General features: G+C 35.9%; 2 protein-coding genes across 2 annotated transcripts in view; one reads left to right on the top strand and one right to left on the bottom strand.

Annotated features, from left to right (window-relative positions):
- Positions 1-17334, top strand: part of sprt (PDZ domain-containing protein sprite) — a 328126-nt gene that overhangs the window by 57339 nt on the left and 253453 nt on the right. The gene's annotated exons all lie outside the window — the stretch shown is intronic.
- LOC145660783 (uncharacterized) lies at positions 5004-16405 on the bottom strand. Its single transcript, XM_081726190.1, has 2 exons — positions 16019-16405; positions 5004-5012 (listed from the first exon to the last, which is right to left on the bottom strand). Exons 1-2 carry the CDS (start codon positions 16403-16405, stop codon positions 5004-5006), a joined length of 396 nt encoding a protein of 131 aa, XP_081582316.1.

The raw sequence follows: 17334 nt of genomic DNA, 5'->3' as shown, positions 1-17334 counted from the left end.
CCGTTGAGTTCATTTTTCTAGTCGCTGCCTTAACCTAGATTTTTGGGTAATTCAAATTCTGGTCACACTTTAATTTCTATGGATGGCAACACTGAAAATTGTTCCGATTCGTATTTTCGGGTGTAGGATAACATTTTCTATTATTGTGAAGTTACATTTCATTATCTCTTTTTCACTTACGAGAAACGGGCAAAAGAAAAATTGTTAGCTTTTGAAAAATATTTAGTAGTCTGGCGCCTTAACGTCCCCGATTATGCCCCTTATGCTAAGGAAGACGGTGATTAATGCAAGTGAGTGATGATGGAAGATTTTGTCAAATAAGAAAGTGGAAGAACACTTGAATACCATAAGTAAAGCCACGCACACCATGTTGTCCACCACCAACTTACTTGACCGGAGGTCGAACCAGGGAACCCCCACGCACCTGAGGTAAGCGCTCTAACACTGAGTTACCATGATAAGTAAATAAATAAGCCCCTTATCTTGAAGAAAACATAACTCATTTAGCTTGGATTGTTTCAACATTTCGTTCCTCTATCAACGAAAGAAGAAATAAACTGTGTTTCCACATCTGTTTATAACTTTGTTAAAACATTATTCATGTCGAATTGGAAACTCAGTAGGTGACAAATTGATAAAGAAAAAGTTGTCGCTGGATTTGTCCAGTGCCAAGTACGCATACATAAAATATAATTTATACACACACACATATATATGCACGCTTATATATATATAATATCTCAACTTAAAATGTCGTTGGAATCAATCATGGCTTGCAAAGTAGGTCTTACGTTTTAACATTCCGTGGTGAAATTGCCATCAACATTAGCAATTCAGAATACATAGTGACAACCTTTTGAATATGCAATCATTCAACCTTGTTTTCCTTTTTTTCTATATATAAATAACATTTTTTATTAGAAACTAGTTTTTTTTTTATGTGTATAACTTTCTTCCGTTTTTGTTACTTTTACCAAAGGAAATGGAAATGTTAAAGAGTTAACAGCAGAGAAGCCATTTTGCAAGTGGGAGAGATATGAACTGCCTCTTTGCTGGGTAACAAACTGTTAAAGAAATTTAAATTTGCATAACAATTACTAAACTTTGTATAACATTTTCAGCAGCGAAGGATATTATATTAAGTATTTGTAAGTATATATTAAGTATGTTATTAAGTATTTGACTATTTTGCGTGGACATAAAATAATAATAATAAACAAATTTGCAAGTAATATATCATAAACATGTATGGTAATAAAAAAAAAAGTGAATACAGAAAAAGTGCACAATAGCCTACTTCAGATTAGCAAAGCTGATAGCTTGTTTTCAGTGTATCCACCGAAAATTTCTGGCCGTAATACAGTCAACAAATTGGGAATTGTAATTACGCATTCAAAGAAAGTTCAGATTACTTTTTATGACAAAAACAGAATAACAAGAATTCATTTCCTCAACATTTTGCAGCCAAATGCTACGCGGATCCAGTTCCTTTTTCTTTTTTTCAGTTTTTAAACATTCTAAATTTAAAGCTTCTTTATTTTTCTTCATTTTAATGAGAAACAAGAGGGTGTAGCAAAAGGAATACAGTAAAACTGGTCTTCGGCGGACCCTTTATTAAACGGAAACTTGTGTTAAACGGAAATATTTCACGGTTCCATCGAATTTACTAGTGAAAATCGTGTTAAATTCTCTTTGTTAAATGGAAACTGTATTACTCGGACAACGGAAATCAAAATAAACCTCTTAACGGAAAATATCAAAGTTTTGGAAGTTTTTAGGAAGTTTTTAGTCATCTTATGAAAGGTTAGATATATATTTTTAGCAAAACAGACAGTAATGTGTAAACCGAAGCAGACACGATGGATATACATGCTTTAATTGACATTTATATGGAAAGTCTGACAGGAAAAAAAAAGTAGAGGAAAAAGATAAATGAGGCATTGAGTTAGAAGGAGAGTGTAGGCTAAAGACTTACTCTTTGAAGCACAGTGGTACTTATATTATACCATTTTTTAGATAACGTTTTAGAAACACCGTGCAATAAAGAGTGAAAAGAACTTCAACATTTACCTTACCTCGAAATGACACTGATATGCGTAGTGTGGTTTCTCAGTCTAAAGTCTTTCTGTAAAGATGAGCAAACGATCAACGATGTGTACAGAAAACCCTCCCTGACTATTGGAAAAATTAAGTTAACGTGTGTACAGTACTTTTTTCTGTTCATTGTAAGTTTCCCGTGTATTAATTCGTAGTAAAGAGAAATACTGTAAATTAACTAAGATACAAACATCATCCTACTTTATCTCAATATGTTCATTATATGCATGTAACATTTTTATGCGTAGGTCTACTTTCATTAACCGGAAACCTAACTTTAACGGAATTTTTTGCAAGTTCCGTCCGATTCCGCTAAAGACAGGTTTTACTGTATTTCCGAATATAATGAAAAGCTAGATATGTCATGTATCCCTTATCAGAGCTTGAAATAAAGAAGAAATAAAGGAACAGAAAAGAGGACACTGGAAAAGCGACGTACATTTGCTAATAATCTAGTTTCCGGAAAGTAAACTGAGGTCTTACTCTTCCTAAATCCATTGAAACGCTTTACTTAACAGATGCAGAAACGTTTCACAGAACACATTGTTCCTTTGTCATCATTTCTACGGTCAGTCGTCAGTAATATATGTGTAGTCCGTATTGGATTTATGTTATTGAGAGCCTAAACGGAAATATCGCATGTCTCAGGGAATATTTATTACTGAAGTTCAATTATACTGTACGTAAAATCGAAAGAGAACCTTTTGCCATGAAGGAAATAAATATTAGGCATAAATACATCCTTTGTTGTAAAAATATTTATTTCAATCAGTAATAAACTGGAGTCTTTCTAGTTCAAGTGTGTCCCTGCTGGCGCTGCTGTCGATGTGTGTTTTCCCGTATCTCCCTCGAAAGAAGAGAGACAAGTTGCTGTAGCCAAGATCCTTTAATAGTTAGATGCGAACAGGGTTCTTTCCCCAAAGCAAAGAGAAGGTTCCCTCCGTATAGTAAGAGGTCGGAGAAAGTTGGGCCAAAGTATGTTTCACATATTTTCCAAGGACACACTTAAAATATCATCATAGATGTATAGCATTTTAGTATCCAATTTTTCGTTTGCATAACATTTCTCTGGTTTTATGTTTCAAACTGTGACGCAATTAAAAATAATGGTGCAGACCAGACTCACCATTCAGTTGACATGAGACGTCTGGGCAACCATGACTCTTTGTGGACTATAGATCCAGCAGGGTTGCCGATAAACGTGATGAGTCAGAATGTTTGTGACGCTTAGTATTAGGAATTAGATTTCTGGGCTTTCGGCATCTATAGCCATGTTAGCCCGTCACTAGGATTAGGATTAGAAATTAGATTTATGGGCTTTCGGCATCTATGGCCATGTTAGCCCGTCACTAGGATTAGGATTGAAAATTAGATTTATGGACTTTCGGCATCTATGGCCATGTTAGCCCGTCACTAGGATTAGGATTGAAAATTAGATTTATGGGCTTTCGGCATATATGGTCATGTTAGCCCGTCACTAGGATTAGGATTGGAAATTAGATTTATGGGCTTTCGGCATCTATGGTCATGTTAGCCCGTCACTAGGATTAGGATTGGAAATTAGATTTATGGGCTTTCGGCATCTATGGCCATGTTAGCCCGTCACTAGGATTAGGATTGAAAATTAGATTTATGGGCTTTCGGCATCTATGGTCATGTTAGCCCGTCACTAGGATTAGGATTGGAAATTAGATTTATGGGCTTTCGGCAACTATAGCCATATTGGCCCGTTACGTATGACGGATGACGTCCTTCGGTGATCACATTGCCAGAGAAAATGAAGAAGAAATAAATGGAGAAGGAAGGGAGAAGATTGGGACCGTTATGTGAGATAGCATCCCGGCATTTGCTTGGTGTGAATGAGGAAAACCCAGGATAAATCTTACTCAGGATGGGTAGACTGAAAAAGCTTTTACACTTTTTCGACTGTACGAGAGAGAGTTCTAATAAGAAACACTTTCTGAGACGAGACAGAGCTCTTCTAATAAGAAGCACATTTTCCGAGACGAGACAGAGCTCTTCTAATAAGAAACACACTTTCCGAGACGAGACAGAGCTCTTCTAATAAGAAACACACTTTCCGAGACGAGACAGAGCTCTAATAAGAAACACACTTTCCGAGTCGAGACATCACTTTCATGACTTATTTTCGTGACGATACGGGCTCAACTCCTGTCTTGTATGCAACTCTAAACTCCAGGAAATTCATTTCATTTGTTTACATCAGTAGTTCCATCCCAACCTGTGGTGATGTGAGAAGCGAGCAAGAGAAACGCAAGCTACTAACTAAAGTAAACTACGAGAATGGATCAAAAACTAATGCCTCCTGTGGCATAAAAAATGTATTAATGAACATATAAGAGCAAAAATTATTACATATCCTCTATGGAAAACTACCTTTCAACATAATCTTCATGCTTTGGAACACATTTGCCCCATCATGGAGCCCAGGCATCAAAAGCATAAAAACAATTTTGGAAAAATTCAGGGGCTTGCTTCTTGAGCCACGATTTTAAGCTGTTTTTAGCACAAACTTTGTGATATCCTACGTTAGTAATTAACCCTTGAGCAGAGCCATACGAGACATTCAATGCAACAAGAACATTCTGAACCGTAATGCGTCTGTCTTCTCGAATCAATCAATTCATCAGCACATTCTCGGTTTGTACCTGTAACTGATGTTGTCGGCCGGCTGCTTCTCTGTTTATCTGCAATTTCTGTTTCTCCGATTCTAAACTTCTTCACTCAACACCGCACACTGCTTTTGATGCCTGGGGTCCAGTACAGTGTCCTTATAAACATTTTTTCAAGCGATTATGGATTTCCTTAGGAGGACAACCTTTTTTTTTTGCCAGAAATTCAATGATGATTCTTTCTTTCTTTTAGCTTCAGATCCACGGTTCTAATCAGTCAATCTGAAAAACAAAAAGACCACATTAGTAGAGTAAGATTGCCTCTATAATATCATGCATAGATAGTTCAATAGCTGTACTAGAAACAAAAGAATAGTGAGGGGAGGCATAACTTTTTGATACAGCCTCGTATATTCGCAATTACAAATATTACGAATGTTGTAACAAATAGGTATTAAATTAAATACCGTACAAATGTAACATAACTATGTTTTTACTGTGCTTTCATTAAGAGCAAAAGTTGGTAGAAAAAATAACACTGCACTACAATGAAATGCAGAAGTGTTCCTGGAATTAAATGTACGGTAAATTGGTTATGATGATGATGATGATGATTATTATTATTATTATTATTATTATTATTATTATTATTATTAATAATAATAATAATAATAATAATAATAATAATAATAATAATAATAATAATAATAATAATAATGGAGATTTCAGGATCCAACACTGCATCTGAAATTGCACAAGAGGTGAGACTAACGAGCAGCACGAGGAAGGGAAAGATGAATTATGCAGTGTTCACACAAGGGCGGCAAGTAAACAAGATTAGGGAACAACTGGTTTACATTAAGAGATCTAAGACATAAATCTACAGTTTCAAATGGAAGAAAATCAAATTAAATCTTTCAGTTTAATGTTCCCCAGTTATGCCTGTTAAGCTAAGGGCGACGGCTGATTAAGGCAAATTAATGATCATAGAAAAATTGGTGGCATGAACCCTAGTATCAAAATCGGTTGGCCCAACGTTGGGAAAATGGTGGTGATGCGACATACCAACTGTGGCCCAACGTCAGTTTGGCCCTTTGGCAACCATTTCCCAACAAAAATTGCGGTTACCCGACATTTAACCAACCCTAAATAACGTTAAAACAGTCAATTCTAGTATCGTTGCGTGAAGGTCTGAGAATGGTTGGCCAACCATACATTTAACTAACGTTGGACCAATGTAAACTTTTCCGCTATAGGCTTGCACCGATCATCACCCACCATTTTGACCAAATTCCACTCAGTCCCCAACGGTGGGCCAACCAACGTTGTTACTAGGGAGAATGTGAGAGGAAACGGGAGTACCCCTAAAAAGCCCACGGACATGATGTTGTCCACCACAAACTTACTTGGCCGGGGATCGAACTAGTTACCCCACGCACCAGAGGTGAGCGCTCTACCACTAAGCTACCGTGGCCTCCCAGTTTCAAATGGGATCCGAATCGAATCTTCTACACGTCATAGGGTAAAACAGTACTCATTTACCCACGAGAGAGGAGCCGTTTGTTGATAGAAGTTTAGCGTCCATTTTCAGCAACGAGGCTGTACGAGATATGGGCATACAATTGAAGATAAAATTCGAACCGGCGTAATGCGTTGAGAATTCTCTTTCAGCGGGAATCGAACCCGGAACCCATGCACCTAAATGCATCAGCGTCAACCATTAAAAAACATGATTGTTGTTACCCTTTGTGTCCTTTCGTATACTCGTATAGAGAGTAAATATGAAACAGAAATCTTTTTAGTATGCTTTGCATGGCAGCCGATCCTTTCCAACAATAGGAAGTCTCAATCTTGCAAATCTTCAGTTCGGCTTTCATCCGAAATTCACGTAAAACATTTCCGCATTGTTGACATTTTCCTTAGCACATAGGAAAAGAAAAGAAACCCCTATTATGTCTCTAAAACTATGTAAAAGAAAACTGAAACGAGATATTGTTTTCACAGTCAAAAGAGTGTTTCAATCGGATAAATACATTAAAAAAAGAAGAAGAAGAAACTTCGGGTTAGATATTTATCAAACGGCGCTGATTGGAAGCTTAACTCTTCCGGATATACAGTATATACATGTTTTCCGTTATTCTGAAAGAACGTGGCGTTTCCGTAATACAATACAATATATCCCTTTCTCATTAGAATATACCGCAACCATTACTCTTTCGAAGAGTCGAGAGTTCCTTTGCATCGCGTATATAGTAGAAGCAAGGTCACAACTGAGACAAGCTGTCATTTATAATAGAAAATATTCCTCGGAACGCCAACGGAACCCATGTCCTGCAATGCTTCATTGCACTTCGTGATCTCAGCAAACAAATCCGTTTATAACATCACTTCCGCTTCCCAATTTAGTGTATTATTTTAACCTTGCTTCGTTATGTGAAAGAATTGTTATTAAGAGGGCGTGTCATGTATATCGTTTTGCTTGTATTTCTTGTATTAACAAGATTTATAAGTACGAGGGAGATGTTGTAGTAAGCTTTAGACGTAAACTAATGGCTTTAGTGTAAAATCCACTGTAAAGATACCAGTTTTCTTTTAAAACCTATATGACTCGAGCACGAAAATTATCCAGAGAAAAACTCATAAGTTAATAGAAATACTGGTTTATTTTTGGATATTGTCACTTATTTCATTGTATTTACTTGCTTTGAACGGTAAATTATACATTAGAACTTACGTTATCGTAGTATTTGATTTCTTCGAAGCCTTTGATTCGGTTTTGGAATTAACAAGTTCTGCTATCTTGACCTGTGAAATGTTGGATCACTGGTCACGCAACCTGTTATGAGACTCGAACAGTTTTTTGGAGGTTCTCGTCTCACTTAACTTAGGCAAATGTTTCATCCCAAGTAATGTTTTTCTCGTTTAATCTCGTCTCAATTTTCGAAAGGCTTTCGTCGTCTCGTCTCGAGTTTTTTCTCGTGTCGTGTTGTAAGTTTATGTACAAAATGTATGATTTTTACTCTTAATTTTATGGGATTTATCAGAATTCTTCCGCGTCACGAGAGGTCCACAAAGGGTGTGATAGAACAACATTTTGACCTAATTTGTTGTTGGAGTCGAAGATATCGCATAATGGTTTGTATATGTTTAAACTTCGATGAGTGCTTTTTTTGATTGTGTTCGTAAAATCACTGTATCAGTTTTGCAACACTAGAATAGTATTTGAGTTCTGAGACTTGACTGAACTAGAGTTAACCCACGATATTCGTGAAATTTCTTGTCTCGTCTTGAATTTTAAAAAAGACACTTCTCGCTTCTCGTCTCGCTAGCAACACTATTGTGCTGCCAAAATGTCTTGAGCCGTGGCAAAAATGCGAACTAAAGCTCACACCCTCGCCTTGAGCCAATAAGGGCTCAGCTGTTGCTAAGCGAGAGAAAGTGAGTGGAATTCCTTCAGACGATAGCAGCGCTTGCAACGAAAGACTAGGGATCAAGTCAATGTGGTATAACAATAGTTGATTTTCCTCATTGTCTTTAAATGTATTCACTAAAATTCAGATAAATCAGGGAAAGCAGAGTATAAGACCCTTAACATGCTTTTTCCCTTCTCGCTATTCTGAACTGTATTTTTCACCGCATTGATAGTGAACAGATCTGCTGCTTGCCTCTAACTTTACCATCTTCAGATTATTCCAGAGCAGCCTACTCAATTCTGTAGCATCAAGGATTCAATGCAGATTTCTTCAATATCAAGAATACATCATTGTACACACTGTTATTGTACTACGAAGCATATAAATCCTCGGAACGTCAAGATCATTCGGGTCAGTTTGACCCATTCTTCTCAATGCCCTAACCATTTCGTATTCTTTTTTAATTATCATTATTATTGTTCTCTTATCTTACACTAAAAAAAAAAAAAAAGGCTTCCAAACTATGCTCTACATTGTGTACCTGTGAACACTTTTAGAGTCTTCGAAATTTTGGTGCTAATATTCAGCACTTTTTCCCCAATTTTTGTCGTATATTTGAAATTCCATGTCTTTGCTATCAGATAGGATGATTTTTAAACGTGTTACATAATTACAATAGCTTTTATAGGATATAATAAGAACATATCCGGTTTGTTCACAGGTACATTATGGTCATGTACCATTGAACAGACCATTTTGTACCTTTGAACAAAGTGATAATTACAACGTTTCTGCGGCAATAATATAAAAAGAAGCCACAAATATTAATAGTTATAAATTGCAGTAAAAGGTTTAGCTATAAAAAGTTCACCAGAATTGAAATTTTATTTATTACATTAAAAATTGAAGAGAAGTTCTAACAAAAACTTGTGAACAATAAAGTTGAGCATTTACAACTCTTAAAATAACCTTATACAATAAGCGAATATTTAGAAACTACTTAAAATTATAATTAATAATTTTATATCTTAACCTAACCTATATAAAATATATCAATTGTTTTAACTACTTACATTGTGTAGCTTTAAACAGTATAATTTACCGTTCAAAGGTAGACGATGCATTAATGTTCAAAGGTACAAGAGGGCCACTATTACGAAAAAAAAGTTCTCCACTAGTTTAAATATTGAACAGAAGTTAAAACTAAAAATATTACTGTATTCACCAGTGGCGTATTTACGATTTTGTTTCGGGAGGGGCTTTGCTAACTTTCGGGGGGGGGGCTTTGCCTGAAAATGTGAAAATTCTGCAAGATATTTCATATGCTTTACTATAGTAAGTAATATTTCGGGGGGAGGCTTAAGCCCGGAAGCCCCCCCTAAATACGCCACTGGTATTCACCAAAGATTCTACCCTAAGTTTGGACAAATAAATATCACAAGTTGCGAAAACCAAAGAGCACAACACTGAAAAGGTAACTACAAAAAAATCTTCGTTTTGGGGGTGAAAAAATTAAAAGGAACATTACTCGGCACAACACTCAGTAAACAACAACCAAACGCATTTGTAGTGCTTTTTTTCATTTACTCTTTCAAACGAATTTTAATCACTGCACCTCTATAGCTCTGAATTCGAGAAAAGCACAGGTGTTCAATCAAAGGTACATTGTTTCAAAGGTATCGTCATCCGCAAAAAAAAGTTCGCATATACTGTAACTTCCACATTTTCATTAATAACTCAGTTTTCTTAATATATTATCGCTTCTTTGTGCTTTCCTTAACAAAGCAGTGTAGTAATGAATAATTATTTATGATTTTTGTGAAAAAATAAAGCAAAATAAGAAAATTATAAGCAAAAAACTGTGATTGTTATGAAACTTTAGTCTGTCAGATAATTACGCGAAGAATATCCCGAGGGAAATTCACTCCATACAGTGCACAGGTATTAGGAGCACTCACAAATACGTAAAATTGAAGGAACAGAAAATAATGTATTTTTGAGATGAACATACAATTCACACTTCACGTGAAATTCCAATATGGGAAATCAATCATTATCTTCAGTTGAAATTACTGAAAAAAACAGAAAATGGCTATTTAAAACTCCAAGTGTAAACCTGCGCTTGGAGCGAGTCTATTTCTAATATCAGAACGCGTTATTTCGTAATATGCCTTCGTGGCCAAGCGGGTTTAGCAATGCTGTTGAAATTCTAGAACCGAAGGGTGGCAGTTCGAGCCTGAGTGCGGAACGCTTTTTTTTTCAATATAGTGAAATATTTTTTAAAATGTCTAGTTTGAAGTGCTTAAAAACACAAGACCAGATGAACAATCACTTTTCAAAGCTCAGTCACATTTATTCACTATGTTCATCAATTAGGCTATATACGAAGACACTAAAATGTGGAACGTTAACGATTCTTATTAGCGTTAATACCACATCCGTTATAATGAGAACAGATTTGTGATCTGAATACCAACCTTAAACCATACGTCCAAAATGAAAATTATTCATGTTCTTGATACCTATTGCAACACTCAGTATTGCAATATAGAGTGTGTAATATAGAGAGTGAGAGTGCGAAAGAGAGATAAAATACTGTATACAGGGTGCGGAAAAATTCCCGGAACGGTCCAATATCTCGCGAAGTATAAATATCACCAAAACAAAAATAACACATGTTAAATAGTTTTAAAGAAGCTATCCAATGATAGAAAACACAATCACCTATCCCTACCTCCTTGGGGACTACGGGGGATAACTTTAAAATTTTAAATGGGAACCCCTATTTCTTATTTCATATGTGGATTCTCCAGAAAAAGTGATAGTGATTTGATCAAAAATTGAAAACAGTGTGTGCGAAGATGAAGTTACATGGAATACAATATCGATAATTGTTTTGCAAAGTAGCTTTATGAAGTAGTTCTTAGTAGTAGGGTTATTTACAACAAAAATAAGCCATTTTTGTCACCATTTGTATTTTCTTGCAAATTAATAAATATGGACAAATGCATTATTTTATGGAAATTAAAATGTATGAATTCGTTATGTGGGTAAAAAAATCACATGAAAATTTTACTCTGCGTGGAAATCGAACTCATGACCTTTCATGCCGCAGTCCCGTACGCTTAACCGCATGGCCCAGAGCTCGACACTGAGAGGCCACATTTTCATAAAGATTTGCCGCCTCCATTTTTTATGTGTCGATTCAAGTGCTATCCGTGAAGGCACTGTTTTCAATTTTGGGTCAAATCACTGTTACTTATTCTGAAGAATCCAAATGTGCAACAAAATATGGGGATTTCCATTTAAAATTTTAAAGTTAACCCCCGTGTGGGAATGGAGGGTTGCGTTTGGTATCATTGGATAGATTTTTTAAAACTGTTTAACATGTGTTATTTTTGTTTTGCTGATCTGTATATTTCGCGAGATATTGGACCGTTCCGGGACTTTCCCCGCACCCTGTATAGGCTTGTATTTTTAATTAAAACAGTTAGTGTAAATCATAATCTGGATTTTTATAAAGTAAATGAAACAATCATATAGAAAATGTATACAGTTTAAAATTGAATTAAATTGCAATTCCAGAATCTGTAACATTATACATTTCTTATTTATTTACATCGAATGTTAACTTATTGTATAGTTTATTGCATGAGTATCAGCTGATATGTAACACAAAATTATCTATAAATTTAATTTAAATAGGAAATGATATAGTTGCTATAAGAACAAGTTTATGAAAATGAACTGTATAATAATGGTTGTATTTGAAACAGAGTTTGCGTAATGGAGTAAATATTTACACCGCCAGCTTTGCAATACTGTGCGGTTTAAATTGTCAATCTCATCAATTTTACTTATTTCGCTTGAATGTTTAGGAATTTAGTATAGCATTATGAAACATTCAACAACTGATCTAGTAGTGAAACATATTTAATAAGATTACCGCACATTACGGTAGATTCCGAGATCGCTCCCAGCTTTGCGAGCACTTGATAATATCTTATTATTATTTCAGATAAAATATTATGTGGAAGAGCTAAATTAAATTAGAAAATGAAATGAAATATTTAACATCCCACTATTACGCCCTTTAGGCGGGAATGTTCTAGATTGCTGGTCCTCACATAGAGGAGAATTTCGATTAGTAACCAGTTTGGTTCTTTTCTTTATCAAATCTCAATACACAATTCATATAGTAATGTCGAGCAAGCGATAGCGAGTGAAGGCAGGTTAACCAGGTTGATTGCTTTCTTCATCACCACTCAATTGGTATACGGACCAGTGTTCTAGAATCCTGCTATTTTAGGCTAAGGGAGAAGATAATTAAAGTAAGAAAAATGATATAAGAATTGGTGGAATGAGAAAGTGGAAGGAAAAGGAAATGCTTTGAGAAAAGTCACGGACATAATGTTGTCCACCACAAGCTTACTTGAACGGAATAAAACCAGAGACCGCATGCACCAAAGGTAAGCGCTCTACCAGTGAACCATCGCGCCCCATAAATTAAATAAGAAAGATAAGTAGTAGGCATTTTATAATTGAATATTGTATGTAAGAAACTTATTGTCCATAAAGATTCTTTCTCTTCAAGCTTTTGTAATTGATGTTGCAAATTGTCCGATGCTTTGCAATGCGGGTCAAAGGAATAAATGCATTTTGTCGGGATAGTATCGTCTGCCCCTTGCTGCTATTGGTGGTATAAAAGTAGTGTTGAGTTGATTTTTAGTTTCTTGTTCCTTTTGTTATGTGAATATAGACTAGACCAAAATTTTTTACTGGTGTTCATTTCAGGATCACTCGGTAGCATGTTTTTAGTGGAGGAATGTTACGTGAATATAGATTACACCAAGTCACAAATATTTTGACAAAGATATACATTTTTATTACACAAATAGTTTCTGCTTTTCCTTTTACTGCAAATGTTTGTTTCTAATAGTGATTTTTATTCTTATTGTATCCGTGAATACACATTCAAGACTTTTTTTAAAAAAAAATAAGTTGTTTAATAAGGCACTGAAAAGTGTTGGATTTTGTAACACACTAACACTTAAAAACATAATACTGAGTGATCCTGAAATGGACACCAACAATTAATTTTGGTCTAGTCTATATTCACGTAACACTTTCAACAGCGAGGCTATATGAAACGTGGGCTTACTAATTAACGTGGAAAAAAATAAAAAAAAGTCTAGTAGCTAGCGCGAGTGTTTTAGTTCTTGTAGTCTCGGGTTCGATTCCCGGTAAGGGTCGATTCAGGTTAAATTTTCAGGGGAGTTTATGGGAAAAACGTTAAAAAATATAATTGCAAAAGTCTGATGCCAGTGTTTTGTAAGCTATTGACAAAATAATAGAAAGACAGGAAAGAAATTCTCTTGAGAACTGAAAGTGAACAATGTTTTCGCATTTATGCTTAATTTGCTACTAGCGTGACACATTAAATTGAATATAATATAAATATTAGACACAAAATTCGCTACTTCACGGTTGATAACATGTTAATGCTAGGTATTGTTAAACATTAAACGTAACACCTCAATTTTATATCAATAAATAACTTAAATAAATAAATAACAAGACAGAACAATACTATTAACCTATATTTGCATAGTATATAAATTAAAAACACGTTGTTTATCATAACGAAAAATGGCTGAACCTTTTGAAATGAATTTTATTAACATAGTTAACACCTACCTCGGACTGGGTTGTTGTCACGCCATTTGTATTGAAATGCGTATCCAAACAGAAAAGAGGGGGTTAAAATGTATGCCAAAAATAGAATCTCTCACGTTTGTGAGATGAAATATGATACATAAATTCCTTATTTAAAACGAGTGTGCACGTGTCCGACCGTGTTTAGAAATTTCGGTACTAAATGGAGAAGAGGGGCAATTTGTATCGTTTTTGCTCAATATTTAAGAATGATGACATCGAGATTGTGTCTTGTCTTCACAGCAAAACGGATGAAGCACTTGAAATTATCTTTTAAATATACGGTATTTAGCATTTGGTCCAGTCGGATTCATTAACACATATGTCGTAAGAGGAACAGATGGATATAAACACCTTATTTTAAAATATGTGAGCCCATCTTCCGTTGTCCTTAAAAATCCACTTTTGAGGGGGAAATGGGGCAAGTTCCAAATAAGGCGGTCAATATGTAAAAGTGACGTCGTGTTTGTCTGTCCGATCATCACGGGAAATCAAATCAGCCGTTTGAAATAAATATTTCAATACATTTAGTACTTGGAAGAAAATGGTTAGCTGACGTTCACTAGAAACTTGACAAAACTTCGATACAAATTAGAGGATAGTCAGCTATGCCTAAATCTAATATTGTAGGTGGAAGTGAAAACGACGAACGAATTAACAGCGGATTAAAATTTAGCATTATAAGTCATTGAAAAACAGAATGTGATGCGCGAAAACGAGAAAAAAAGAAAAGGAAAAACGTAACGTTGCCGACGACAACACACTGGATGGTGCTTATTGAAAGACCCATAAACGCTATTCATTAGCTCATTCTTCACGGTTTGGATTGCAAGAAATAAAACTATTTCTTCGTGCTAATACGCCTCTCAAAACGAAATGTTATATTTCTGCAAAATTTGTTTTTCTCACATGACTGGATAATTTTTTAAAAAATTATATTGTGCTGAAGAAAACAAAACCATATGACAAGCTATATTTGATCTGAAGACCCCATGATCTTTACTACATGTTGTTATTCATTACATCAGCGAGACGTTGTTTGCAATGACACTGATACATTGAGTGGTTTGTTCGAGAAAGTTGCTTGTCTCGATTTTGTTTACTCTTTAGGTTTTTCGTAGAATACATGAAAAAGAAATACATTTTTCGCTTAGATATCCAGGAATCCTGTTTTAACTAATCAGAAAACAGCAATCTACTGGTGAAATGATATGGGGTAATGTGTAGCATTTTGTTTTCACGCCATCGATAGCAGCAAGGGGCACATGAATTACATAAAAAGGGAGTGTGTTGTTATGAACTACTAATATCTTTTTCAAAAAATCTACGTGTTACTTCGTAGCTCATGGGATAAGTGAGAGATTACAATACACAAGTTCGCACGATCGAGTCTTGTCCACTGCTATTATGTTTTTTTTTTTTCATTTTCATTGTTTAACGGTGAAAGTGACGTAGATACATTTTCATTGGCATTCAAAAAAAAAAAAAAAAAAGAATGGAAGGGAATACGTAGCCCTAAAAGGGCTGTTTATATATAAGTGTCTAATAGGAGGTCCAATGACCTTCTACATCGATGACTGCCTGGAGCCTTCTGGGCATGCTTTCGGTAAGTCTGCGGAGAAAGCGCTCACTACGGGAGACTTCCTCCCAGCTGTTTTCAACGATTTCCCATAGTTGATTTTTTGTGGATGGAGGCGGGTTAGGCCAGTTCTCCTTCATCACCCTTTTGACCTCTGCCCATACTGTCTCAATTATATTCATATCGGCTCCACGCGGTGGCCAATCTAGGACCTCTAAATCAGCCTGCTGCGAGAGCCAATTCTGAACTAATTGACACATATGAACCGGAGACCTGTCGTGCTGAAACTGGATTACTCCATCGGGGTAGATAAAACGCACAGATGGCAACATAACATCCCGAAGGATATGTAAATATTGCTCACCTGTAAGACGCCCCTCTACCCTATGGAGTACTCCAAGACACTGTGATGTCATGAAACCCCAAGCAGATACAGATACGCGTCCACAGTGACGTTTGTGGAAAACGTATCTGGGATCATGCCTGGAGCCTCTCGGACGATACACGACTACTGGGCCATTATTTGAGGAAGAAAATGTGCATTCGTCTGTGAAGACAACATGTCTCCAATCACGGTTCACATTTTCTTCCGCAAACTGAAGCCGTCGTCTTATATGCTCTTCCGAGAGGAATTCTTTCACCGCAGCACGACGGGCGTGAAGATTAGCTTCCCTAAGACGCCGTACAACAGTATCTCGAGAGCCTGGAAAAACTGATGCGTGCCGAAGTTGTCTGGCGGTCATGTTGGGATTAAGTCGCGCAGCAGCAACAAGCTGGGCATCCTGCTCAGGTGTTGTCACACGACGCCTACCACTACCTCGGCGCCGCGTAGTTTCTCCAGTCTCTCGAAAACGCTTTATCCACTTCTGTGCTGTTCTTGGTAAAACTCCACACCTTTCAGCGGCTTGTGCAGCACAATAACCTTCTTGCACTAAAGCAAGAACACGCTCTTTTCTATTCTCAGCCATTTCTGACTTCTACCCTTTTCACGAGTTGCACGTTGAATGAGCACCCCTTTTAGTTGAAGCTATTAAACGACATGCGCAGTTGGTTACTCCAAGAGCTAGTAAGATCGTAGTTTTTATTTGCTAAGAGGCAGAAAACACGTTATTTCGATATATGTTGTTTGACTACAAGGGAGCACTTCACAACTGATTACTGAGTGATAAGATCTGTGGTATTCTGTTCAACTTTCCTTTAGGCAATTTTAAACGTAATAGACAATATTTGTCTGACCTTGTCAGTGCCTGAGGCAGAAGACAAAATCAATGAAAATGTTTTCAACATAACATTTTCGATTTATGTTTATCTCCTATCCGTTTTTGTTACGATTGCCTCCTTTAGAAATATCAGCTCTTTTTTTTTTTTTTGGCCCCTATAAGGAAATGCTATTGCGGTTTTCCAACGTTCAATATTTTTGGCAAAATTAACACTTTCAAATAAAGCTAAACAAGCATATGTTTCACAGACAAAACAATATGTAAAGTTCTACTTTCCAGTTAGGCAACATTCCTTCAAAAAATTGCACCTATAGTTTGCATCTCAAGTAGAGATGCAAGGGCTCGGAAAAAAACCGGCTTTTTTGGAAAAAAACTCGGTTTTTTCTGCTTTGCTTTTTTGCTTGGGAAATTTTGGGCTTTTTTCAAAATTCTGCTTTAAATCGATAAAGCAGACTTTGTTTCGCTTCTCTATAACACAGAAAGTCATTTAATTAGTGGTTGATGCCGATAAGAATATAAAACTTCGAAAGTAAACCATAAATTTCGAAAAGATATTTTAAACAATTTTACTTCAACATTTTTACATTATGAATTCCAAAGGATTAACCAATGTATATAATAAACACATTTTAACCTCCTATATACAAAAGTAAGCAGAGTTGGCAAGAACCATCGTT

The sequence above is a fragment of the Thermobia domestica genome, chromosome 9, assembly GCF_964235325.1.
Source record: "Thermobia domestica chromosome 9, izTheDome1.hap1.1, whole genome shotgun sequence".
NCBI lineage: Eukaryota > Metazoa > Arthropoda > Insecta > Zygentoma > Lepismatidae > Thermobia > Thermobia domestica.
Note: the sequence above shows the minus strand (reverse complement) of the source record. Positions and strands in the feature narration are given on the sequence as shown.